The following is a 25914-nucleotide window of genomic DNA, read 5'->3' as shown; positions in this document are numbered from 1 at the left end:
TACGCTAGAATTGAGTGTTTTGGTTGTCATAAATTTTCTCTGTTTTTATGTCAGTTACCATGGAAAAAATTCTTTCACATGCTGCATTTGAATGTGGTAATATGAAAACCTTTTTAGCCAGTTCAGATATATTGGCAAGCATGAATTGATCTGAATAATCTAAATTCATTAACTTTAAATTTTTCTATAAGTTCCTCAGTCTCAGTTTGCGCCAAAACATTGCTAATTATAGCAGTTTGTTTAATGTTACAGCCTCAGCAATTTTGGAATCAGGGAAACATGTTTAACTACTTCAGTCAAGTGTTCTACAGATTAAATAGTGACATTGTGTTCAGCAAAGTAACAGGCCATTCTAATCTCTGCATTTTTAACTTACTCTTCAAATTTTTGTGCTTTTTTAATTTCACAATCTTGTTTATTAAACATATCATCAATTTTCTTTGTATTAGATACTGTCTCATACTGTATTAGATACTTCTGTTTATGTTTTTTACCATTAGCGTGCTTATCTAACTCACTAGTACCTGCCTGGATTTTTACATCACAACATTTCCAATAAGCTCAAAAACTATTGTTTTCTACTTTCTGCAGCCAGTCTTTTTATTTACCTTCTTGAAGCCACGAGTCTTGAAAGGCTTTTTTGAAAGTAGATGGTTTCTCTTTTGGTGGAAGTTCACCCCGAGTCGTCAATACTCTGTCGGGGTGCTCTCCTGTTGTTTTTGTTTCGATGTGGACGTATCTTTGTCTACTCCTGCAGTCCTCTTCCTCTTTTCACCAGACTTACCTGTCTCTTTATTCATTTTTTACATTAAATAAAAAATGGAAAGAGATCTCTGAAATAATGGAATGCGATAATTAGTATAATGTATATTTCAATTTATATTTAAATCAAAGAAGGGAACATATTATACATTACACCTCTACCCTGATATAGCACAACCCAATAGAACATGAATTCAGATATAACGCAGTAAAGCAGAGCTCCGGGGGGGAGGGGCTGTGCCCTCCGTGGATCAAAGCAAGTTCGATATAACACGGTTTCACCTATAATGTGGTAAGATTTTTTGGCTCCTGAGGAAAGCGTTATATTGGGGTAGAGGCAGGGCTGGCTCTGGCTTTTTTGACACCCGAAGCCAAAAAAAATAAAATGGGGGGGGTGGCTGGAGCAGCAAAACAGGGTTAAAAAAAAACCAAACAACAACCCTGCGGCGTGGCCGGAGTGGCAAAGCAAGGGAAAAAAACAACAAACCTGCGGGACGGTCAGAGCCAGAGTGCAGGGGGACTCCCTGCGCTGCAGATGTGCCCCAGCTAGCAGAAGGGAGGGAGGAGGGAGTGGGGGGAGAGAGAGAAGGGGAGGCAACCAGGGCTTCAGCAGGGCGTTCGCCACGCGGCCCGACTGCCGCGCCACCTGCCAGGCGGGCTCTGCGCTGCTCCGGTCAGCGGGGATGAAAGATGTGGCCTGCCGGGCTTGCTGCAGACCTGGCACCGGCTGGGGCAGACGGAGCATGCAGCTGGCTGCCAGCAGGGCACTCCCCTCCTCTGCGCCTCTGCCCCCTACAGGGCAGCCGGATAGGCAAACCAAAAAAAAAAGCGGCCATGCCGCCCTAGGATTGGACATAATGCCACCTCGTAGAATCTGCTGCCCCAAGCATGAGCTTGCTCGGCTGGTGCCTGGAGCCAGCCCTGGGTAGAGGTGTATTACCTAACACAGTAGGCAAAGATATTTAATATTTGCTTGGAAGAAGGTGCTGTTACAAATTTATGAATAGCCGAACGCCCTGATCCACATTCTCTGTGCAACCGATCATGATCAGTAAGTATTGCAATATATTTAATTATTGGAAGAAATCTTACCTAGAAGATAAATTTGATAACCATCTCCTCATTACCTGCCAGCCAACTGTTGCTGAGGTTGGTTTGTTGTGAGCGCATGTGCGCACTTGTCACTTCACTTGTGCTGTCATGATATAGTACATTGAAGCACCACCAATAGGAAAGCAGCACAGCCCGATTATGAAAATCACATGATAAATATTCACCAATCGAAGAATGCATTTTGAGGGAAATTTAAAAGAAGCGTAAATATTTTTCTTTTTATGAAAACTTCACAGGATTTTTGAGATTTGGAAAGTTTTTTACTTTTTATGAATTTTTCCCAGGATTATTTAGGTTTTGAATGAAAATTCCCAATTTCCCAAATTGAAACATTTTACTCAAAAATTCCCAGATTTTGGGAAATTTCCCAGGATATAGAAGCACTGGCTCAGTGTTGTTCCTGTCAGTGCCCAGTTGCATAGGAGAACGGGGTCAGGCTGCAAATCTGCAGGCTTCACTGAGAGGTTTTTCCTCAGCAAGGAACCAGCCCCCAGGAACAGCTGCACAATCTTGTGTGAGTGGTGACTCATTTTGGTGACTTACATGGGTGGGGCCTATTTTGTGGTTGGAGCTTGGAAGAGTACCTCTACCTTTCCCCCTAGAGCCCTGCCTTTATATTTCCCCAGTCCTGGGCTGGCTGCGTGCTGGACCAGTCCCCCATGTGGTGCAAATGGAGATCTCTGTAGCAGATGGATGTTTTGGCCATGCCCCTATAGACCCCATTCACATCAGCTCACAAACTGTGGTTTAAATTTGATTGTAGCCAGTTGGGGGATCTAATAGCACTTGAACCTGGGCACATGGAACGATGTTATAAAACACGCCTCTGCCTAGAATAGCAGTGACCTAACTTCATTGCACCATGACCCCCTTTGGACAACAAAAATTACTATGTGACCCAGGTGTGGGGGGACAGAGCCCAAGCCCCACCTCTCAGGGCTGATGCCCTCAGGCTTCGGCTTCAGCCCAGGACAGTGGGGCTCAGGCTTCAGCTTCAGTCCCAGGCCCCAGCAAGTCTAATGCTGGCCTTGGCAAGCCCATTAAAATGGGGTCGCAACTAGGGTGACCAGTCAGCAAATGTGAAAAATGGGGAGGGGATGGGGCCTATATAAGACAAAGGCCTAAAAATTGGGACTGTCCCTATAAAATCAGGACATCTGGTCACCCTAGTCGCAACCCACAGTTTGAGAACCATTGACCTACCACATTTCTCTCTGTCCATATTGGCCAGGTAGTTAAACACACACGCACTCTGCCCCCAGTGGGGGCAAGCAACTATATGCTGTGTTTCTGTACCCACTGATCAGTGTGTTACAGGACATCTCTGTGCCGATCCACAGAGGACAGGATTCTGATCTAGCCCAAGTAGAAACTTTAGCTCATGCTACAGCAGCTCATGCTTTCAGCTCTGGATGTCCCCTGTGCATTCCCCAGGGTATCAGAATGGCAGCTGTCATGCTGAGTTTTAACCAGTATTGGAGCCAGGGTCAGTACATCCTGCCAGCATCTCAGCCTGGACGAGAGCAGCAGTGCAGACCCAGGGTCTCCCTGGCAGGGAGATAACCCCTGGTTATTGTAGGCTGCAAAAGCATCTGGGGCCTGATTCCCAGCTGGCATCACCAGGGTCAATGGGGTGACACTGGCTGGGGTTGGGATTGCTGGCTCTCACTGATGCATATCTCCCCCCTGCAGTGCGGAAGGAGGTGGTGAAAATCCCCTCCACCCTGGAAGTGGATGTGGAGGATGTCACCGAGGTGTCTCAACACATCCACTTCATCAAGCCACTGATGCTAAGCGAGGTCCTGCGGCTGGAGGGGGCCTTCCCCTTGCAGGCTGAGATCCTGGAGGGTCCTGAGTACCCACCTATCTTCGAGAACGACTGGATTCCCCACCTGCAGAAGGGGCAGAAGATCCAAATCCATGGCAAGTCCTGTGCTTGGAGGATCCTCGCCTCGTCCAGCAAGGGCAGAAAGGGCTCCCGGCACTTCCTGCTTTCCAGCACCTACCAGGGCAAGTTTCGGAGACGCCCCCGGGAGTTCCCCACAGTCTTTGACCTGACAGCAAGTCTGGGGAAGGGTGAGTGCCTGCGCGTGGTGGTGACTAAAGACTGTGAGAGCCCTGAGGAGGATCTGCCATCTCTCAGCATGGGGGATCGGCTGGACGTGCTGCACCTGACAAAGACCCAGGTCTGCAGGCAGGCAGAGCACAAATCCATTGACGTCCTCCTGTGCAGCAGGAGCAGTGGCGAGGATGAGGAGAGTGAACAGCTCATGCTGCCGCTGCACCTGGAAGGCGGCTTTGTGGAAGAGGTCAGCGATAGCAGGAGATACAGCCTCCCCGAGATAGTGGAGCAGCTTCAACTGCCCTGCGAGGTCAAGGTGGCAAGCAAGGATTCTTCCCTTGCCAATGACATCCTGGGCTCTTTCTCTGCTCTGCGGCTGGAAGCACGAATCACCGAGACCTTCTTAGTGACCAGCTTGTGTGAGGCGCCGTCAGTGAGCTTCCAGATCCCTCCTCAGTGGCTGGACATGGCCCTGTTCTTCACAGAGGAGCCTGCCTCATCGCAGACACCCCTGACAGACATGTCAAAAGTTGAAGAGCTGACAGAATCCTTTTATTATCATTTGGTAAAGCTGATGCCTAGCAATGAGGCTCCCCCACCGCGGCCCCCCAAAAGAAGCGACTTCAGGGACAAAGCAGGCACCCAGCTATCTGGAACCAAAGAGGTCACTGAGAAACCAAAGGTACTGGGGGGGCGCGCGCGCGTGCGTGTGTGTGTGTGTGTGTTGCGTATTCCCCTTTGGGGCAGAGCAGCTCTTTTACTGCATCACAGAAGGACTCAGCTAGGCAGCAGAACACAGGAGGAGCTGGGAAAGAAGGGGACTTGTGCAGAGGTTGGGGTCCTTGCTGATCACCCCACTTCCCTGCAGAAATTCTAGCCGAAATCCTGCACCCCAGCTCTCTGGTGTCCATTTGGGACTGGATTTTCTTGGCAACTATCCTATGGCTTGTAGTCCACACACCCGCTACCAGCATCTTCAACAGACTGAGCTACAGCCTTTTGTTTTTAAAATCCATCTTGTTCCTCTTCCCATTAGCCACTGCCCCCTTTGTCCAAGATGAAGTGCACACCCGAGGAGTCTATGCTGCCGTCCCCCAAGCCTAGGAATGCGAGGAGTCCCTCGGCTGTCCGGAGTTCCCCGAATGAGTACTCACCATATCAGATTCGCTCGCAGATGACCCCCAAGCCTAAGAAACCCTTCAAAGAGGCCAGAGGTGAGACTGTCCAATAGACTTGCTGCTGTAGCACTAAAGATGAAAAGGAAGTGCACAGCATGATGCACTGTGGCAAAATTATTAGGACTAATCTGATGACACTAAGGGAAAACTACTGGGCTGTGATATGGTGGGAAGGGATAACTCAGTGGTTTGAGCATTGGCCTGCTAAACCCAGCGTTGTGAGCTCAATCCTTGAGGGGGCCACTTAGGGATCTGGGGCAAAATCAGTACTTGGTCCTGCTAGTGAAGGCAGGGGGCTGGACTCAATGACCTTTTGAGGTCCCTTCCAGTTCTAGGAGATGGGTATATCTCTCTTAAAATGGTGCCCCCATTGCTTGGGATGCAATGTTGGACACAATTCTAAAAAAAGCGAGTGGGAAATAATTACTTGCTTCCTGCTGTGGGAGCTGGAGAGGGGGTCTGGGAGGGTTGACCACTGCAGGGGCTGGGAAGTTCACTACTAGGGGGTTTCCCCTGCCTCTGCAGCCTCAACTTTCTGGCTCCTATCAGCCTGCACAGAGATTAGATTTGACCAAGAAATAGAAAAATCACTTTTCAAAACATTGGGCCATTTGGAATTTCCTCCTGTTTCAAAAGGTTCAAATGTTTAAACTATTTTACCAAAAAATTTGAGTAGTCAGAAGTTAGTTCTCCCCCTTTTTGCCACTGAGTGCAATAAAATGAATGCAGACCAAGGTTTTCCTCACACAGTCCTTTTTCCCAATCTGTAGTGTTTCAAATCTTCAACTTTGGAAAAGTTTCCAAGTAACAGAATGACAGTTTCATTTCTCCTTTTGTCCCTTGGTAACTTTTCTAAAGTTGGGGAAGATTTGACAACTTATAGAGAAGAAAAGGGAGAAAAAAAAATTCTAGACCTTATTCATTCTACCACATTCAGCAACAAACAAACAAACAGAGTGAGAAAGGAGGAAAAAACCTGGTCTCAAAAAAAATTATTTCAAAAATTAAAATTAAAGTTCAATTTGAAAAGAAATTAGATTACAATTTTTGTTTAGAACATTTTTATTGATAAAAATTAAATTTTTCACGGGAAGATATTGTCGGTTTTCAGAAAACATTATTTTCAGCAGGAAATTTTTGATTGGCTCTAGAGTCAGTGGGATCTGTGCTTGAACATACACAGTACTATAAAATGCATATCAGTACTTTAAGAAAGCATGGCCTAGGCATCTCAAATTGGGCACCCAAAATTAGTTGACCATATAACAATTTTGGCCTTAACTATATGTAAAACAGGAACAATACCCACCCACCAACCCCTCACCTCACTGAGGCTGTCCAGGCAAGCAACCTTAGTTTTGATGCTTTCTAACTTTTGAGTGCTCGATTTTTCAACTTTCATATTCTTTAAAGTTTTAATATAATGTAAGAAGAAATCAAGCCGTCTCAACTCAGGGAGCACACACAGCAAGGGGTAAACCTCATGCCAGTGCACATAAAGCGAAGTAGGCTACAATCATAAAAATAAATCTCATTCTTGAGGATGTGAACTGATCTCTGCAGGGGCTGGAAAGGATGTGCCCTCCCACTAACAGCACCCCAAAATTGGCTCTAGGTTCACTGAACTGTTTTGTTTGTCATCCCCCTCAAAGCATCAGCTACTGGCCACTGACAGAAGCCAGACACCAGTCTGGTTAGGTCATTGGTCTGACTAAGCACAGCATATGCTGTGTTCTTAGTAACATGCAAAGACTCTATATTACCCATTGCTTTTTATGCTCTTGCTCCTGGGCTTTTTGCTGTTAGTCACCTTTGCCGTGTTGTATTCAGATAAAAGAATTACTCTTGCATCACAAGGCCTCTCAACATTGGCAGGGAAGGAGAAAGAGACCAAGAATCTGCCTCTCTAAAGGGTTTCTATAGCCTGTACCTCCCTAGTATCTTAGCACATGGAGTCATCCAGGGCATCCAAATGCTGTCACAGCACCTGCATGGTATTCTCTTTCCTCTTCCTTTTAGATGCGAATGTCAGTGATGGCTCTGACCATGACTATGAACTAATTGATGATGACCTTATAAAAACAATCGATAAAATGCAGAAGGCTGTTCTTCACTACTAGGACTCCGGCCTACAGAACATGACAAGAAGCCAGCCTACGCCAAAGCCACTCCCAGTTCTTAAACTCAGAGATGAGCACTTGCAAAAGCTAAATGCAGCACTGAGTCCCATGAAGTGGCTTCCAACTGCCTTCACCAGTGCAACCTGAAGAGACAGCTGGGTTCCAGCAGTCACTGCTCCCCTGTGCTGCAAGCAAGCCTGCACATTCAGAGACCTGTCCTCTACGTACTAAAGCAGAGGGCTGGTTTTATCGGTCCTATAGTAAGCTAAGCGCTGTCCTTAGCTGTGTAGTTTGGAACCAGGGTTGCTGGAATAATTTGTATAGTGGGAGGTGCCAAGAGCCATTGAATCAAACTGTAAATTCTGTTTATGGGGGGAAACACTTCAAGTCTAGGGGTGCTGCAATACCCCTAGCGCCTATGTTTGGAACCCCTGGTTTACACTGGTGCGCCAGGACAGATAGGCGGGTTAACAAACAGTCTCTCCAATAATTCCCCTAGCAGGCAGAGTCCCAGTATTCAGGGGAGTCTCCCTTCAGTAATTGAGATGTGTGGATTCAGCTCCTCTGAACTCTGATCTACACTTTTGAGCTAAGCAGAGCAAAGCTGATCCTGCATCAGCATGCCAGCTGAGGGATGGTCAGGGCATGCTGCTCTCCTGCACCTGCTCTAGGATATTTCAGAAGTGACCCCAAGACAATATACTTGGGGAACGGTTTTACTACTTACCCAAGGGATGCACCACGTTCTTACCCCTGTATAAACCTGTATACCCCATTGTAAGCTTCTGGGATGTGGTGCTAGTGCTAGAGCTTGCTTTCTGCATTTATACTTGATCTGAATCACCTTAATTCAGAGCTGTAAGTAAGGCGCTGGAAACACAGCACCCCTGGCAGGGCTGTCCTCACCTGTACGCAGCTGCATGGGGCACCATGAAATTTGGGGCACCAAATTTCCTGGTGCCCTGCACAGCTGCGTACTGCTCCAGCCCCAGCCCCAGCCCCGCTCCTGAGGACTGCAGCAGTGCAGGGCCTGCACTCACCAGCAGCGGAAAGTACAGGTACGCAGCCCCAGCCAGGCCCCCAGAATAGCTAGGGACAGCCCTGACCCCTGAAGCCTCACCTGTGTGCACTCACACTGAGGCCCATAGGCAGTCATCTACCACTTGGCGGGCAGTGCTTGAGTGATCTTTCACCCTCACTGCATGGATAACAAACACTCTTCTGCAGCTGCTGCATGCTGTTTTGGGTGTGGTTTAATATTGTAGGTCATCTGGGCAGGCCAAAGCTTTCAACCCTGTGTGCCTAAAGTTAGACTTAACAGAAGCAGCTTCATTAAGGAAGGTGCTGAGCAGCTCTCACTCCTGTCAGTGGGATTTGTGGGCACATGGCCCTGCTGAAAATTAGGCTACTTTGTTTAGGTGCCTCACTATGTATTTAGAAACCTAACTTTAGGCATCCAGGTTTGGCAATGTAAGCCTCAGAATATCTCCTCCTGTGCAAGAATCAGTACAGTTGCCAGCATACAGTGATCTGGGTTAGTTAGTTTGTTTAGCATATTTTGTATAGTGCAGTGCTGGCTACAGCTGGGACCCACACAAATTGCTCACACATTTACATAATTGGAGAGGTTGCCCTGGCTCTCCTGAGGACACAACTCAAACACCAAGGCACAATGTTCTATGGAGAAGCACTTTGAGGGCTGGAATTAAACACACTCTACAGCTCCAGCTGAACTCATTTCTCCTTTTGAGAACACTGTAAAAAGCTGCAGTTGTGAACCCCCTCCCCCATTACTTTCAGTGATTTGCTGGTTTGTCTCAGCCATTTTTAGACAACCAGAGGCTACATCTTTGCTCACAGCTGGAGACAACTGCTGCTAATGTTCCACCTGTCCTTCAGCTCACAGGGTACCTTGTGCTTGTGAGCAAGCCTGTTGCCCTGTCTTCCTTTGGCATGCCCAGTGTGATGCTTGTGATGACCCTGCTGCGCCCTTGGTCTTTGGCTTTCATTTATAAGGTGGCAAAAAAAAAAAAAATCCAATAAAAAGTGTCATAATACAACCCCAGCGGTTTTATTTAAAGTTTAGAAAAATATCTTGAAGCCTCGGGATCAATATTCTCTATGCAACAAAATGCATATGTCACAAAGAGCATCAAGGGAGAGGGAGGAGAAATAATTGCATGGCTTGTTTGATTTTAATGGTATAAAAATTGAGGTTCTTCAATGGCAGCATCATGCAGTGCAGGAGAGCACTTCCCCTCCTTTCACAACCCCCTGAAATCTGAACACAATGCAGGCATGACAAGCTTGGTGGAAGCAGGACTGGAAGACACCAGCTGACTGCTTTCAGAAACCGGTAGAAAAGAATCTAAAGAAATCTGAAACCTAACCCCTCCATCTGACTGAAAGCAAGGTCCTTTTGCTAGTCATCCAGCCAAAGGGAGGATTATACTCTGTAATATGACTTTAACAATGGCTTTGTGGAGCTCCACATTTATTCTTGTCTACTCTCCAGCAGGTCTGCTCAGTTTGTCAGCCAAAGATTTTTTAAAAAAAATCTTTAAAAGCATACTGGGATCTGGAGCTTGGTGATAGGGCAGAGGGTCTCAGAGCCCAGCTCCAGCCCAAGCCCAATTTTTTAGTTCAACAGTCCAAGCTGTGCACCTGAGTTGGCTGAGACCCAGCACTGTGGGGTTTTTATTGCACTAGCTTGATTTTCATATATCTACATTGCATCACTAGAGTCCATACCCCCAAAACTGCTAGTTATACCTGTACATCACTTGTCCTCAAAATTATACCCTTGGCACAGCTCTGCTGCAACGAGAACCTGAAGAGAATATTGCATTCAGTGGGCTTGCACAGGTGTAATGGAGCAGAATCTGAAGACACTAGAGGGCAAAGCCAGTTCTGTTGATGTGTGAACAATAATCCAGCTCCAGCTTCCAAAGCTGGACAGCTTCTGCAGTGCCAAAAGAGCAGTAAAACCTTACTCTCATTTACATATAAAAAGACTACATAGAAAACATTAAGATTGCAAATTGAAGCAATTGAAATGGAGAAGTGCCAGATTCAAGATTGTTAATTACAACCCAGTTCCAATCATGCTGCTCCCCCCTCCCTTTTTTTTTTTTTTTTTTTTTTTTTTTTAAATCACAGGACCCCTGCCTCATTTAGTGCACTGGACAGATGTTGCTCAGATACTCAATCAGGGTTGTGTACTGAAGGAAGCTATTGTCTGTAGGACCCCTGCCTTGTTTGTTGCGGAAGCTGGGTAGTAGCAAATAAGGCAGGGGACTCATAGTTAAAGCAGTTGAATGCTACCCTGGAAAATGACTCCATTCCCACCTCCACCAGATAGGTATTCCTTAATGCTGGACAAGTCACTTAAGCCAAACTTCTCCCAGAGGGTCACTGTGTGTTCCTCATGTTCTGGGTGCCCAACATGAGATACACGGGACCTGCCAAGCACTCACTTTTGCTACTGAAGTCAGTGACAGCTGGGAATATATAAAGTGCTAAAAAACACTAAGCACTCAGAAATAAAATCAGGCCATGGGCATCCAAAGTTGGGCACTTAATAATTTTGGCCTTAAACTTGGCCACAGTTCCCCATCTAAGTTCTTTAACACTCAGTAATCAGTGCCACACAGGTGCTACAGTAATGAATGCCATAAAAAATGCCCCTGGGAAAATTTCTTATTCTGTGCAGGGTTTGGATGGTGTACAGTAAATAAGCATGAGGTCCCACACTGAATGAGGATAAAAAAATACTGACTAGGTACCCATACAGTGGGCATCATTAACTGAATGAGGCAGGGAACCTGTGGAAAAAAATATAAAATGGTCATGCAAGTAGTTATGATGATGCATAAGCACAAGGGGGCTGAAGCAAAGTTTATGTAGGCAACCTTAATTCTGGCATTTCCTAAATATTAGTGCTTTATTTTTGCAACTTTATTTTTATTTTAAAGAAGGAAATTATTATTTTTAAAGAGAGGAAAAAAGTTCAACATGATGAACTATGTAGTGAGCTCCACATGGGTCATCAGCAGAATTAGAACTTCTGATGTTATCTTTGTTTTTAATAAAGACAAAAATCCTGGAGTGTTACATTTAGTTTCTGACCTTTCTATGGTATTCACATTTTTTGTGAAAGTTTAACCCTTTAAAAAAAGTTTACTCCAAAGGCTTGATGCATTTGCCATCACAGGAGGAGAAAGTACAGGATCTGTTTATTCAGTTCAGGGAATATACCAGGGGTAAGTTCCATCAAGGTGGAAGCTTTTCTGCCTTTGAGAATGCCCACCACAAGCAAATCCATCCCAAACTAAAAAGTTTTATTGGAATATCAAAAGTTTCATTAACAGGATCATCCTGTAATACAAATATAGATGTAAGAAGTGCAGAAAGTAGACAACTATTCTTAAGCACTGTACCTTGGCAGACTCTCTAAGAATATCCCATCTTTAATTCATAAAGAGGCTGAAGGCTGGCCACGCTGAGAAGCCATTTCAGAACAATCTGCCAGTGACGAGGCTGGGCAGACCCACTCCCTCCCACCCCCTTACCAGTGGTGCTATATGAGAAGGATACTAGATGAACAAAGGCTCTGAAGCTTCCAGTTCTTCACACAGAGGTCATTTCTCCCCTGAAAAGCTGGTTAAGCTTTAGTCACTCTGTCTCATTATATTATTTGAGTCTGCTTAGGGGAATACTGTACATTTACTTTGCTGCTCTTGCTTTGAGAATTCTGGATGCTCACAGAGTAACTGTGGCTTTCAAGGGATGTAAGTAGCAGAGATCACCTTCTGCAGAGAAAAGCTTGGTAGAGCTGCTTTAAGATATGTACACATAACACTGTAAGTGCAGCATAGATTGATGCTTGCATGGAACCAAACCCAATGAGATAGGGCAACTCTCAGAAGCACCTTTATTCAGCATCTGTAGATTTATAGTGGTCGTCATCCACAGTGGAATAGATGTGTCCCTCACTGCTAAGAAATTCAACCGCTTGCCTGAGGAAGGAAAAACAACCATTTCATTATTGACAGCTTCTTTCTGGGGAGCATGTCCTCAGATCATTGCCACTGCTCTCCTCCAGCATCCCATGCAAATGCTTCAGCAGCCCTTTCTCCACAGCAAGCCAAATTGCTCCATGTGTCAAAGGGAAACAAAGTTATTTAGGATGAGCACACACCTTCCCAAGGGAAAGCCTATGTGGCCCACCCAATAGCTTCTAGCCCCTGCCAACTATGGGAGAAAAACACCACCACTTAACATTGTTCAGCTAGAGGAAATAGCTATGGCTGCCTGTTGCAAAATGAGATGGGATATAGAAAATGGCAAGATCTAAAATGACATGCTGAGCCCCAACACCTTTCCAATACTCAGGAAGGCTAGGTTGCGGGGGGGGGGGGGGGGGGGGGGGGTAAGAAGCCAGTCCACCGCAGTGAATTGGTATGCAAAATGGGCTTCAAATTCAGATATGTAACAGAAACAGACACATTGCCCGTACTATTTCAGTCACAAGTAACTTACACAAATATAAAAACAGTATTATTACAAGCTGATACAGCTCATCGGTGTCCCACTCAACTCCAACTACTCAGCTCATCTTTCTGAAGTTTTAAGAAATGTTTAGATCTGGGTTGACATCAAGCATGAGAAACTGGTCAGTATGAAAGGAAAGAGCGGGAAGATAATGGCTCTTGCTCTATGTAAATGTGGAAGGAGGGAAGGGCAAGGGGTGCAATATTGCTGTGGCAGAAAAAATGGGCTATACCTGGAACCAGCTAGAGTGAATGGCCCAGGATAGAAGACTCTGGAGATCCGTGGTTGGCGGCCCATACCCCGATTGGGGTGACGGGCATGAGTGAGTGAGTGACAGGAGCCAGGGAGTGCACAGTAAGTACACATTTCAGGATATCAAACTGTTTAAAGACAGTGCTGTTCTGTCTTGGATAAACTCATCCCTTTCTGAGAATATTCCTAGATAAGTTGAGTTTTTAGCAAGATCTCTGGAATTCACCTTTAAGCCTGTTAAGTCCTCAGATGAAGTCATTCTGTGACAGCTACCTGCTAACAGGCACCTCTGTTTTAGAAAGTCTTTTCAAATTAACCTCTATTGTAAATAATGGAAGTGAGTGAGTATCCCACCAATACCTTGGTGATAGAATTAATCTGTGTAACAATGCACCATATGCTAAGGAAAAAGCAGATTCTTGACCTGAAAGAATTAATGGGATCTTTGCCCCAACATTCACTATTGTTCCATCCATTAAGATACATGAGGCAATATCTGGAGTCCCAGCACTCCTGTGTCCTACAGAGAGACAGTGCATTTCTTTATCTCACTCTCTATTTGTCAGGTACAACTAAGTAGGTTCAGGGAGGACAGCTTTGGTTTCCAGAACATCCTTTGTCTCTATATACTTACTTGATTGTTGTCATATTGATGTTATGTAGTAGGGATTTCAGCTCCGTCAGGCTCAAGCCTTCTGGATCAGGGCAGCTTTTAATCAAATTTAACACCTGACAAAGTAAGAAGTTACAGACATGGTTAGCAGTACACTCAGGAGCACAGCAGACTCCTCCATTTCATGTTCCCATAGACTTAGGTAAAAAACTCCAGACAGCATTGCCTCCACTCCATGGACGTTGCTATTACTGAGCACAAATGTATTTGTTCCATTTGCAGAATGCTTGCAACTTTTCCTGTTACTGGAGGATGACATATTCCTTCCACAGGGAGAGTTGAATTCCATTTCTAGTTACAGTCCATGAGTCTGCCATAAGTTTAGCACTACTTACTATCTTCAGGTTATGGCTGAACTCCCACCAGTCAATGGAAGGGTTACAAAAAAGATGGATAGAATATGACCTTTATGTAATAACTAAACTTTAATTTGTCCTGTATCACATTGCATTCGACATCCATGCATCCAGTGTCCATGCATCCTGATCGCTGTATTACTGTAAAGACAAGTTACTGTTCACACATACCTGACTCTGATGTGCTGTAAGTCCATTCACTGGCACATTACTGCCACATCCATAGCTTGCCATATCACCCATCCCAAAGGAGCCCAGAGACTGAGGCGTTTTTGATGTTGTCTAAAATTACAGAATAAAACAGCTGTGGTCACAAACTACTTCAAGGCCACAGTAATAAGACAGAGAACATATAAGAACGTAAGAACAGCCATACTGAGTCAGACCAAAGGTCCATCCAGCCCAGTATCCTGTCTACCAACAGTGACCAATGCAAGGTGCCCCAGAGGGAGTGAACCTAACAAGTAATGATCAAGTGATCTCTCTCCTGCCATCTATCTCCACCCTCTGACAAACAGAGGCTAGGGACACCATTCCTTACTCATCCATTCCTGGATAATAGTCATTAATGGAAGTTAACCTCCATGATTTATCTAGTTCTCTTTTAAATCCTGTTATATCCTAGCCTTCCACAACCTCTCAGGCAGGAGTTCAACAGGTTGAACTGTGCGCTGTGTGATGACATCCTTTTTGTTTTAAACTTGCTGCCCATTAATTTCATTTGGTGACCCCAGTAGTTCTTACTACTATGGGAACAAGTAAATAACTTTTCTTATTCAATTTCTCCACATCACTCATGATTTTATAGACCTCTGTTCAGATCCTCCTAGTCTCCTCTTTCCAAGCTGAAAAATCCTAGCCTCTTTAATCTCTCCTCATATGGGATCTGTTCCAAACCCTAATCATTTAGTTGCCCTTTTCTGAACTTTTTCTAATGCAGATATATCTTTTTAACTGAGGAGACCACACTGTACACAGTATTCAAGATGTGGCATACATGGATTTATATGAGGCGCAATAAGACATTCTCTGTTTTATTTATCTATCCCTTTTCAATTATTCCTAACATCCTGTCTGCTTTTGACTGCGCTGAACACTCCATGGACGTCTTCAGAGAACTATCCATGATGACTCCAAAGTCTCTTTCCAGATTAGTTGTATCTAAATTAGCCCGCATCATATTGTCTGTATAGTTGGAGTTATTTTTCCGATATGCATTACTTACATTATCCACATTAATTTCATATGCCATTTTGTTGCCCCATCACTTTATTTGTGAGATCTTTTTGAAGTTCTTCACAGTCTTGCTTTGTCTTAACTATCTTGAGCATGTTTTAGTGTCATCTGCAAACTTTGCCACCTCACTGTTTACCCCTTTCTCCAGATCATTTATGAATAAATTGAATAGAATTGGTCCTAGGATTGACCCTTGGGGACCACCACTAGCTACCTCTCTCCATTCCGAGAATTTACCATTAATTCCTAACTTCTGTTCCCTGTCTTTTAACCAGTTCTCAATCCATGAAAGGACCTTCCCTTTTATCCCATGACAGCTTAATTTAAATAAGACCCTTTGGTGAGGGACCTTGTCAAAGGCTTTCTGGAAATCTAAGTACACTATGTCCACTGGATCCCTCTTGTCCACATGTTTGTTGACCCCTTCAAAGAACTCTAATAGATTAGTAAGACATGATTTCCCTTTACAGAAACCATGTTGACTTTTGCCCAATAAGTTATGTTCTTCTATGTGTCGGACCGTTTTATTCTTTACAATTGTTTCAACTAATTTGCCTGGTACTGACGTTAGACTTATCAATCTGTAATTGCCAAGATCACCTCTAGAGCCCTTTTAAAATATTAGCGTTACATTAGCTATCTTCCAGTCATTGGGTACAGAAGCCGATTTGAAGGACAGGTTACAAACCATAGTTAATAGTTCCGCAATTTCACATTTGAGTACTTTCAGAACTCTCCGGTGAATGCCATCTGGTCCCAGTGACTTATTACTGTTAAGTTTATCAATTAATTCCAAAACCTCCTCTAGTGACACTTCAATCTGTGACAATTCCTCAGATGTGTCACTTACAAAGGATGACTCAGGTTTGGGAATCTCCCTAACATCCTCAGCCATGAAGACTGAAACAAATAATTTGTTTAGTTTCTCCGCAATGACTTTATTGTCTTTAAGCGCTCCTTTTGAATCTCGATTGTCATGGGGCCCCATTGGTTGTTTAGGAGGCTTCTTGCTTCTGATGTACTTAAAAAACATTTTGTTATTACCTTCTGAGTTTTTGGCTAGCTGTTCTTCAAACTCCTTTTGGGCTTTTCTTATTACATTTTTACACTTATTTGCAGGGTTTATGCTCCTTTCTATTTACCTCACTAGGATCTGAGTTCGACTTTTTAAAAGATGCCTTTTTATCTCCCACTGCTTCTTTTACATGGTTAAGCCACAGTGGTTCTTTTTTAGTTCTTTTAGTGTGTTTTTTAATTTGGGGTATACATTTAAGTTGGGCCTCTATGGTGTCTTTGAAAAGTGTCCATGCAGCTTGCGGGGATTTCACTCTAGTCACTGTACCTTTTTATTTCTGTTTAACTAACCTCCTCATTTTTGCATAGTTCCCCTTTCTGAAGTTAAATGCTACAGTGTTGGGCTGTTCTTCCCACCACAAGAATGTTAAATATTATTATATTATGGTCATTATTTCCAAGCAGTCCTGTTATAGTTACCTCTCGGACTAGATCCTGCACTCCACTCAGGAGTGAATTGAGAATTGCCTCTCCCCTTGTGGGTTCCTGTACTAGCTGCTACAAGAAGCAGTCATTTGAAGTATCGAGAAATTTTATCTCTGTATTTCATCCTGAGGTGAAATGTACTCAGTCAATATGGGGATAATTGAAATCCCCCACTATTATCAAGTTCTTTATTTTGACAGCCTCTCTAATCTCCCTTAGCATTTCATCATCATGATCACTCTCCTGGTCAGGTGGTCAATAATAGATCCCTACTGTTATATTCTTATTAAAGCATTGAATTACTATCCATCGAGATTCTATGGAACATGTGGATTCATTTAAGATTTTTTTCTTTTGATTCTACATTTTTTTTCACATATAGTGCCACCCCCCCGCACAATGTGTTCTGTCCTTCCAATATATTTTGTACCCCGGAATGATTGTGTCCCATTGATTGTCACCAATCCACCAGGTTTCTGTGATGCCTATTATATCAATATCCTCCTTTAATATGAGGCACTCTTGTTCACCCATCTTATTATTTAGACTTCTAGCATTTGTGTACAAGCGCTTAAAAACACTTGTCACTGTTTATTTGTCTGCCCTTTTCTGCTGTGTCAGATTCTTTTTTATGTGAACGTTTCTCGTCTGATCTGGCCCATACTTTATCCTCTTCCATCCTCTCCTCCTGACTAGAACCTAGAGAACCTCTAACAATAGACTCTCCTCTAAGAGAAGTCTCTGTCCGATCCAAATAGAGTGCCAAATAGAGACTACTGGAAGTTGGCTGTACCACAGTGGCAACAATCTCTGTGGGGAAGCTAGGGTGACTGCATCATGATCACAGCAACCTCCTACTTCCTGAAATTAACTATGCTGCCACATTAAACCCCACTTCCTCCAAGAACCTTTTACGGAGACAGCCTGGAACATTGTTCTGTATAAGGGCTGGAGCAGAGAAGAGATACAAGGACATACCATGATGCTTTTTCTGAGGACCATATGTGCGTTGACGATTTCCAATAAGTGTGTGGTGAACTCATTCATATCTTCCAGGGGCATGATCTTAAATGCTACCAGGCTCTTCTTATTCTTTTGGAGAGGGAAAAAAAGCAATTGGAAAGATTACAACACTAGGAACATATTTAATATGTCTGCAAAAACACATTGCAATTATAGCCCTAAAGAGCAAAGGGATAGTGATGGGAAAAGTGTTTGTTTCTATAAAATCAGTGACAAAGTTATTGAAGTTAGCCCTAACATGAAACTTCCTCCAGGAACAGATTCACATTATGTGAATGTGTCAGACCTTCATGGGAGTAATTTATCTCAAAGATATACCACCATACCAACCCAATAGCACTGTACAGACAAGATGGCAGTGGCTGTCCACAGCAGAGAATCCTGGAAAGTCCTGTATATCAGTGCCCCTTTAAAAGTAGTGTTAATATTATAGAGAGAATTAGAACTCATCCCCTTTTTAAAGTTGTATTAATGGAAGGGCAAAATAGTGCCTTTTCTTTTAGGACTAGATGATAAAGACAAGAGTCAGAAGTTTGAGGGGGAAAAAATGCACAGCTTGCTTTCAAGCAAACTAGTATCTGTACTGTGCTTTACACATACAGTGCCATATAAGTGCTTATTATGTTACTGAAATGACGACTGTTCAGCTCCTTTCTTCAGCCGCAGTCTTGCTGAGGCAGGGACCATGCATCTGTGTGGTGCCTAGCATAAGGGGTTCCCCAGTAACCTGACTGGACCCTCTGGGAGTTACTACCATACAAACAAAAGCATCATATAAGTGACATTATGAGAGGTCAAAGTGATGCTGAGAGATTAGATATTGGAACCAATTACTTAGTCAGTAGGAAACAACTTGCTGAGCGATGCAGCATGACTTGAAGGTTCTCTTCTCTCTCTTGCATTTGGGAAGGGGACAGTTTGAGAGGACAGATCTTCCCCTGTTTACTACTGCAGATACAGTGGCAGGGGTGGGTGTATCTAGTTACCTACCTGTGATAAAAATGAATGGTGTTATGTCATGTTGGATAGTGATATGTTTGTTGATATGAATTGTTATCAGGGCGCCTGGAATGGGCATCTATTAATGCAACATTTGTAAGAAGGCTGAATAGTTAGTAACCATGTTGGAAACAGATTCCTGAAGGCAGGCATTGGCAGTGCTAGTAAATGACAAGGTTTGTCTAAAATTAAATGTTGTCTCTGAACTGTGTTTCACCAGGGACCTGATCAAGCCCCACTGAAGCCAATGGAGCTGCTACAGACATGGGTGGAACACAATCAGGTTCCCAAAAAGGATGCAACAGAATCCCTGGGCAGGCTCTATTAGAAACAGCAGATAGGGCGCACCACGCCTTCAGCAATCACTTCAGTCCCGCTATTTATAAGTAGTCATACAAGTAAAGAACTGTATTCTACCTGGAACGATCGAAGATGACCAGCCACTTTCACGTAAGTTCCTGGGGGCACCACCACATTCTCACTCCCTGCCTCCTTACAAAGAGAAGGGGAGAAAAAAAAAGATTTGCTTGGTCCTTCTAGTTCCTTTCTGTTATTTGTAAAATCAAGTTACAAAAAGAGAGACACCCATTTTTTTTTAAAAAGCCACATATTTCTGTTTGGAAGTTTTCTTGCCTACTATTGTTCCAAGTAACCCTAATGATCACTGCAGCTTTAACAGTAGGAGAAAACATACTTCTCTATTTGTTGACATTGTGCATTTCACAGAACTTTGTTTAATCAGTTACACTACGTCCATACAGTCAGTTTGCCCCATTTCAAAGGTCCTTCGTACAGCAAGAGAAAAAATGTTTTGTACAAGAAGATGCAATTATACAGCCATATACATTGACTGGGGATCTTGGGGCAGACATAAAACCGCCTTTTATTCTGCTGATTGCACTTCAAGTTTACAGCATCTAATTGTCTCAAACTTGCTCACCGTAGCTAGGTATTGCCTGTAGTTACATGTTTAACTTCTCTTTTAAATATCAGTCAATGACAGCCTGCATTACTCTACCGGTATGCGAGAGTCTAAGGAAACCAGAGACGTGTCTTAGTTTAAGATAAAGTGGTTTCAGGATAGAGAGGGATTCCATCTCTTCAAATGATAAGCTTAGTGCAGTGGCTCTCAACCTTTGCAGACTATTGTACTCCTTTCAGGAGTCTGATTTGTCTTGCGTACCCCAAGTTTCACCTCACTTAAAAACTACTTGTTTACAAAATCAGACATAAAAATATAGAAGTGTCACAGCACACTATTACTGAAAAATTGCTTCATCATTTTTACCATGTAATTATAAATCAATTAAAATATAAATATTGTACTTATATTTCAGTTCTCTCACAAAAAGTCAAAGACCCAACACCCTCTCAATTATACCCAATCAGGCAAAGTGGGAATTCAAATTTGTATCTCCCACATCCTGGATGAGTGACCTAACTACTGGGTATTCTGGGACAGATGGACACACACACCCAAGCCTGGAACATTCAGTGTATAGCATACAGAGTAGTATAAACAAAAATCAATACCTGTATGAAATTTTAGTTTGTACTGACTTTGCTATTGTTTTTTATGTAGCCTGTTGTAAAACTAGGCAAATATCTAGATGAGCTGATGTACTGCCCAGCACACTACGAATACCCCTGGTTGAGAACAAAGTGGCTGAGTGTATGTGAGAATAAGACAAGTAGCTCGTCAGTGTACGTTTTAGGTTTGCTTAAGCACAGCCATGCATGACACCAGCAGGCAATCAAACTAAGTCCCCAGAGGCACCAGGAGTGTTTTTATTTTTTAAAAAGAGGAAGAGGAAGACGTGCTCATGGTGTTCAACATTGACTTCTTCAGTTTGGTTAAGGAACAACATTCTTTAAGAATCTTGCCCCATCATCAAGATCCTGAAGGATAAATACTACAATGTTTGGAGTCCAAGAGAATAATTCCCCAGGAACACGAAATATCCCTGTGTGAAGGACGCTTTTCTAGGTTTACATAGGTCAGATAAAGTCTCTTTTGATACACTCAAATTATCCACTGGGGGATCTAGTCTGTTCTCAGAACACAAACAGTTCCCATGCAATAAGTACATGCAGAGAAGGAAAGCAGACTCTATAACAGAATAGGTAAAAGAGAATCTTCCAGTGCTCAATAGACCTATTCAAAGGAAGTATTACTAAGAAGTACCTCAACATATCTGGAATCAGATCAGACATTTGGGGTTAGATTCACAAAGGAATTGCCCAGGCATTGCAAGGATGGACTCCTAGATCTCTGCTATTTAGTGGAATTCTCAGCCCTGAGTTAGACACCCAGGCTTCACACATCTTGTATGGAGAGTTACACACTTAAGAAAGGGATTCTCAGAAGCCAACAAGCTGAGCAGGGAGATGTCTAAGCCAGCCAAGAGTGAAATACAAAGGAAAGAGGCAGGGCTTATGGCCCAGAGGGAAGCACCTGTCTCCGCTCAGGATTCTCAACCATGAGCTCTCTCCTGGAGTTAGGCCCACAAGCCAGGTCAGCCCTTTCACGAAAAGCCAGAGACACAACACCCTCCCTGTTATAACCAATAGTGGGAGAGTCAGGGTCAATTCCTTGCTTCACATCAAGCAAAATGGGGATTCAAACTTGTATCTCCCAGGTCCTGACTTAACTGGGATAGATGGACACACACTCCCAAGCCTGGAACATTCTTCACTTGCTTCTGTCCCCATCCCACCCCCTGTCTTTTGTGAGCGTTAAGACATACTCTGAGCACACTTGCCAGATTGGGCTCCTCTGGCAAGATAGGAGAAAACCTAATTTGAGAATCGCTCTAGGGTTCTGGCTTGAACAAGGGGCTCCGAGCTGCTCATTAGCTGTCGAGTAGTGTCAGGACTGGGTGGCTTTGCACAGCGGAAACATAAGCACCTACAGGGTTAGGCAGCAGCTGGAAAATAGTTTTGAGAATGTTGGTGGCACTTAAATGGTGGACATGAGTTCCTAAGTACCTATGGGAACCTGGGCCTTTGGTGTCTTTTCAGTTTAAAAAAAGCAGTCAGTGAGATATTTAATTGAGTTTAAACTTGTGACATCAGTCTCTAGTCCTGCTGGTTAGCTATCCTATGGTCTCAGTTTACATTTACAAGGTAAATACTATTTCCTCCATCATTCCTGGACAGAAAGTATCAGAATTCATACTTATTGTCTCAACCCTAAACCCCAGTTGGTGCTTACATCAGTATCAACCCACTGTCTGACATCCATCGGGGCTGCAGTCATATCATCTATTTTGTAGAGGATGTTGGTTGGTGCCTTCTCTGCCTGTCTGATTATCCCCATGATAACAACCTGCATTGGAAAAGAAAATGAGATCAGTTTACTTGGGAAAAAACTTAGGACCAAAGTAGTTTAATATTTAACATTTACACAAAACCACCTTCCCTCCCACCCATTTGCACAACAAATACCTACTCAGCAGCCCTTTTCACTTACCTGAGAGATCTCTACTTCTCGGATCTTGAATGTCTCATCAATCTGCTCAGCAGCATATAACTGAGACACTGTACATGGCACAATATTCTGAGAACGGGATCGCTGCAAAAGAGAATTTAAAGAAGACTGAAAATTTCACCTTTTGATCTTTGGAAAAACAAAACTAAAAATTTTATTTTTCCACAAATACGCTTGTTAAAGTCTTAAGTTAGGTACTAAAAGCACTTTTACCTGAAGACTAAGACTGTATCTCCATAACCTTTATATGTTTCTTATGAAGTCAGCACAAACAAGTAACACTGTTCTAGTTAATTCTCAGCAAAGCACTTTAGATCATAAGAATAGAAGACTAGCCACACTGGGTCAGACCAAAGGTCCAGCTAGAATCATAGGGTTGGAAGGTACCACAAAGGTCATCTTGTGAATCTAACTCCCTGCTAAGATGCAGGATTTGTTGTGTCTAAACCATCCAAGACAGATGGCTCCAGCCTCCTTTTGAAAACCTTCAGTGAAGGAGCTTCCACAACCTCTCTAGGTAGTCTGTTCCATTGTCCTACTGTTCATACAGTTAAGAAGTTTTTCCTGAGATTTCATCTAAAACTGCTCCACTGCAGTTTAAACCCATTGCCTCTTGCCCTGCCTGCTGTGGCAAGAGAGATCAACTGTTCAACTGTTTATGGCAGTCTTTCAAGTATTTGAAGACTGCTATCATGTTTCCTCTCAATTTCCTCTTTTCCTAACTAAACACACCGGGTTCCTTCAGCCTTTGCTTATATGGCTTATATAACACCTCTCTGATCATCTTTGCTGCTCGCCTCTGGATCCTTTCCACTTTCTCTACATCCTTTCTATACATTGGTGACCAAAACTGGACACCGTACTCCAACTGAGGCCTAGCCCTGAGTAGAGCAGTACCATCACCTCCTGTGATTTGCATGCTATGCCTTGGTTAATGCAGCCTAAAATTGCATTTGCTTTTTTTGCAACAGCATAGCATTGCTGACTCATGTTGAGATTGAGATGTTCAAAGTGATTTACAAACATTGAGGCCATGTCAGCATTATGATTTTTAACTGAGTCTGTGAGACAGCTCGAACCATGGTTTGAGTTCACTTGTTAGGATACAGATATTCAGGCCTGTCTGCAAAGGCCTATACTTTAAGAATTTAGGTGTATTCTTATCACTAAGCTAGTTACAGAGGTATAAAAGAAAGAATCAAAATCACTGTGTCTGTGTAAGGGCCTTCTCTTACTGTGACAGTCTGAGCCCTGTTTTCAGGCTAAGGCCTTCGGCTAAGCAGCAGAGGCAGTCATAAACTGGGAAGTGTATGGTCACATCCTCACATTCCAAACCAGTTACACTGAAATAAGGTGCTATTGGGCTGTTAGGAATACAATCCTGTCCTGATATTCCTATTACCTAAAGAGGGAAGAGCCCCTAAAAGATGTAAAAGGAAACTTAGTTTGATAGCTCGGATGTGAAATCCTCATTTCTGTATTGTTCTATCACTGTAGTCTCCCCGTTCCTATTGTTTGTATAATCTCTGTCGGGTTCTGTGATTGTTTCTGTCTGCTGTATAATTAATTTTGTTGGGTGTAAACCAATTAAGATGGTGGGCTACAATTGGTTAAATAATCATGTTAGGATTGGTTAGTTAAAATGATTGGTTAAGGTATAGCTAAGCAGAACTCAAGTTTTACTGTATAGCCTGCAGTCAATCAGGAAGTAAGGGAGGGAATTGGAATCATGTTTCGCTAAGGGGAGGGGGAATGGGAACAGGGACACAGGCAAGACTCTGTGGTGTCAGAGCTGGGAAGGGGGACACTGAGAAAGGAAACTGGAATCATGCTTGTTGGAAGTTCACCCTAATAAACATCCAATTGTTTGCACCTTCGGACTTCGGGTATTGTTGCTCTCTGTTCATGCAAGAAGCAAGTGAGAGGGTGAAGGAATAAGCCCCCTAACATCACTCACAATTGATACTCTTAGGAATCACAACAGTTAACTATGTGCTGCCCTTCCTAGTGGTCTAGGCTAGCACATGGTTGTCTTCCTCAACCAAGGGATAACATTGGGTTTGTTTTTTACTGCATAGAAGGGATAGCCTAACTAAGTTTGTGTAACAGAGTTGGCCTGTCTTCCTCCTTCCTTACAACTTTCCCTATGCACTCTTGGTATTAGTCCAGGTGCATGTCCTTCATGCTTCATTATCCTCTGCTGAGAACATACGGGATAGCTCTCCTGGTTTTCCCTGATACAAACATAGTAGGCAACATGGTAGGCGTAGAGACAAAGGAGTATTTTATACATTCTTTTGTTGTGGAGGTAAAAACGCAGAGTGGACACAGCTCAGCCATGTCTGATGTAACCAGGTCAGTAGTCATAAAATGATGGTTGCGGCTATAGCACAGCTGCAAAGTTTAATTAAGCCACAACATCCTGTTAATGAGGTAAATATCTATTCTGAGTGGGGAAACCAAAGTAGAGTATATATAACTTGCCCAACTCACAAAACAAAATCAGTGGTAGCTTCTAAGCTGTTGTACTCCTCCCATCACTGCTTCCCAATTACTTGATATATTGGGAAGTTTGTTCCTAACACTGCCCAATTTGTTCTGTGCTAGGAGAGATGTAGATAATCCTTCTCATTCTCATGACAAGAATGTAGAGACCAAAACCCGCAAGGGGAGCTCCTGAGTATGACCAGGCACTTGTGGGCTAAGCCCAACTCTCTCATTCTCTCAAACCCTTATCTGGACTAGGAAGCACCACATACCTGTTTCTTTTCTCCCTGGGTGGCTGCAGGAGATCCAAACCCACCTGGGGACTGTGAGTATCCTCCACCAATTGCAGGCCCTCCATAGCCACTCTCAAAGCCACCTGGGGGAGAGGGGAAAGAATTAAGGTTAATAACACAGTGCTGCCAACCCCAAATGTTCAAAAGCCACAAGTTACACCCAAAAAAGGCATGCAATTGGCTTAAAATTAGACATAATATAGTAAAAAAAAATTGTGTGTTGGGGGGGTTATTTGCATTATAATTTTTGAGCTTTTGGGGTCATAATTTTAGGTGTTTTGCAGCAGATTCTCATATGTTCACATAACTTGAGCAACTGGAGCTTTAAAAAAGCTCCAAATGTTATTAGAGTTGTGATAAAACAGTGAGCATTGGCACCATTGACAATAAGCCTGCTCCACAGCCATAAATAACAACATGAGGCTCTGCACTGGAGCTGAGAGGATTCCATCAGGAAAGACAGGAGGAGAACACTCTCCCCACCCTCAACCCTTGCTCCCCAGCCTCCTGTATTTTTAACCTGCACCCAAGTCCAAACCCCATCACAGCTCAGAGAAGGCACCAGAACGCTGAGGTCATGGGGATTCCAGGCAGCAGGCCATGGAGAATGGCAGCATCATGGGGGTCAGCAGCCTGGACTCCGCCATGTACAGGCACCTCACAAGGGAGAGACACATGCCCGCCAGCCCCACAACTAGGAAAGCGGAACCCACTGTCTGCCCCACCACATCACCCCCCCCTGCAGCCCACCACACACCCGCATTACCCCCTGCCAGCCCCTCCCCCACATCGCCCCAGCCCTTCCCCCCACTACACC

The 25914-nt window shown here is 43.7% G+C and overlaps 3 protein-coding genes across 10 annotated transcripts in view; 2 read left to right on the top strand and 1 right to left on the bottom strand.

Moving 5' to 3' along the window:
• Positions 1-9295, top strand: part of THEMIS2 (thymocyte selection associated family member 2) — a 52185-nt gene extending 42890 nt beyond the window's left edge. For both annotated transcript variants that reach the window (XM_032805951.2, XM_075060790.1), the window contains exons 4-6: positions 3568-4619; positions 4974-5151; positions 7135-9295. In XM_032805951.2, coding sequence (XP_032661842.1) covers positions 3568-4619; positions 4974-5151; positions 7135-7235 — 1331 coding nt within the window. In that variant the 3' untranslated portion in view covers positions 7236-9295. The remainder of the gene's footprint in view (positions 1-3567; positions 4620-4973; positions 5152-7134) is intronic.
• HNRNPR (heterogeneous nuclear ribonucleoprotein R) overlaps positions 1-25914 on the top strand; it is a 667870-nt gene that overhangs the window by 197282 nt on the left and 444674 nt on the right. The window lies entirely within an intron of this gene.
• The window catches only part of RPA2 (replication protein A2), a 17458-nt gene continuing 1333 nt past the window's right edge, over positions 9790-25914 (bottom strand). For 3 of the 5 annotated variants that reach the window (XM_032805953.2, XM_032805954.2, XM_032805955.2), the window contains exons 2-9: positions 25077-25180; positions 22300-22401; positions 22042-22155; positions 19245-19319; positions 17784-17897; positions 14241-14351; positions 13675-13769; positions 9790-12253 (exon numbers count right to left, since the gene is read on the bottom strand). In XM_032805953.2, the coding sequence (XP_032661844.1) occupies positions 12169-12253; positions 13675-13769; positions 14241-14351; positions 17784-17897; positions 19245-19319; positions 22042-22155; positions 22300-22401; positions 25077-25180 (800 nt within the window). In that variant the 3' untranslated portion in view covers positions 9790-12168. The remainder of the gene's footprint in view (positions 12254-13674; positions 13770-14240; positions 14352-17783; positions 17898-19244; positions 19320-22041; positions 22156-22299; positions 22402-25076; positions 25181-25914) is intronic. The other 2 variants (XM_075060796.1, XM_075060797.1) reach the window with 1 other exon arrangement.

Source organism: Chelonoidis abingdonii, chromosome 25 (assembly GCF_003597395.2).
Source record: "Chelonoidis abingdonii isolate Lonesome George chromosome 25, CheloAbing_2.0, whole genome shotgun sequence".
In the NCBI taxonomy this organism is placed as follows: domain Eukaryota; kingdom Metazoa; phylum Chordata; order Testudines; family Testudinidae; genus Chelonoidis; species Chelonoidis abingdonii.
The sequence above is the reverse complement of the archived record's forward strand: the minus strand, read 5'-3'. Positions and strand labels throughout refer to the sequence as shown.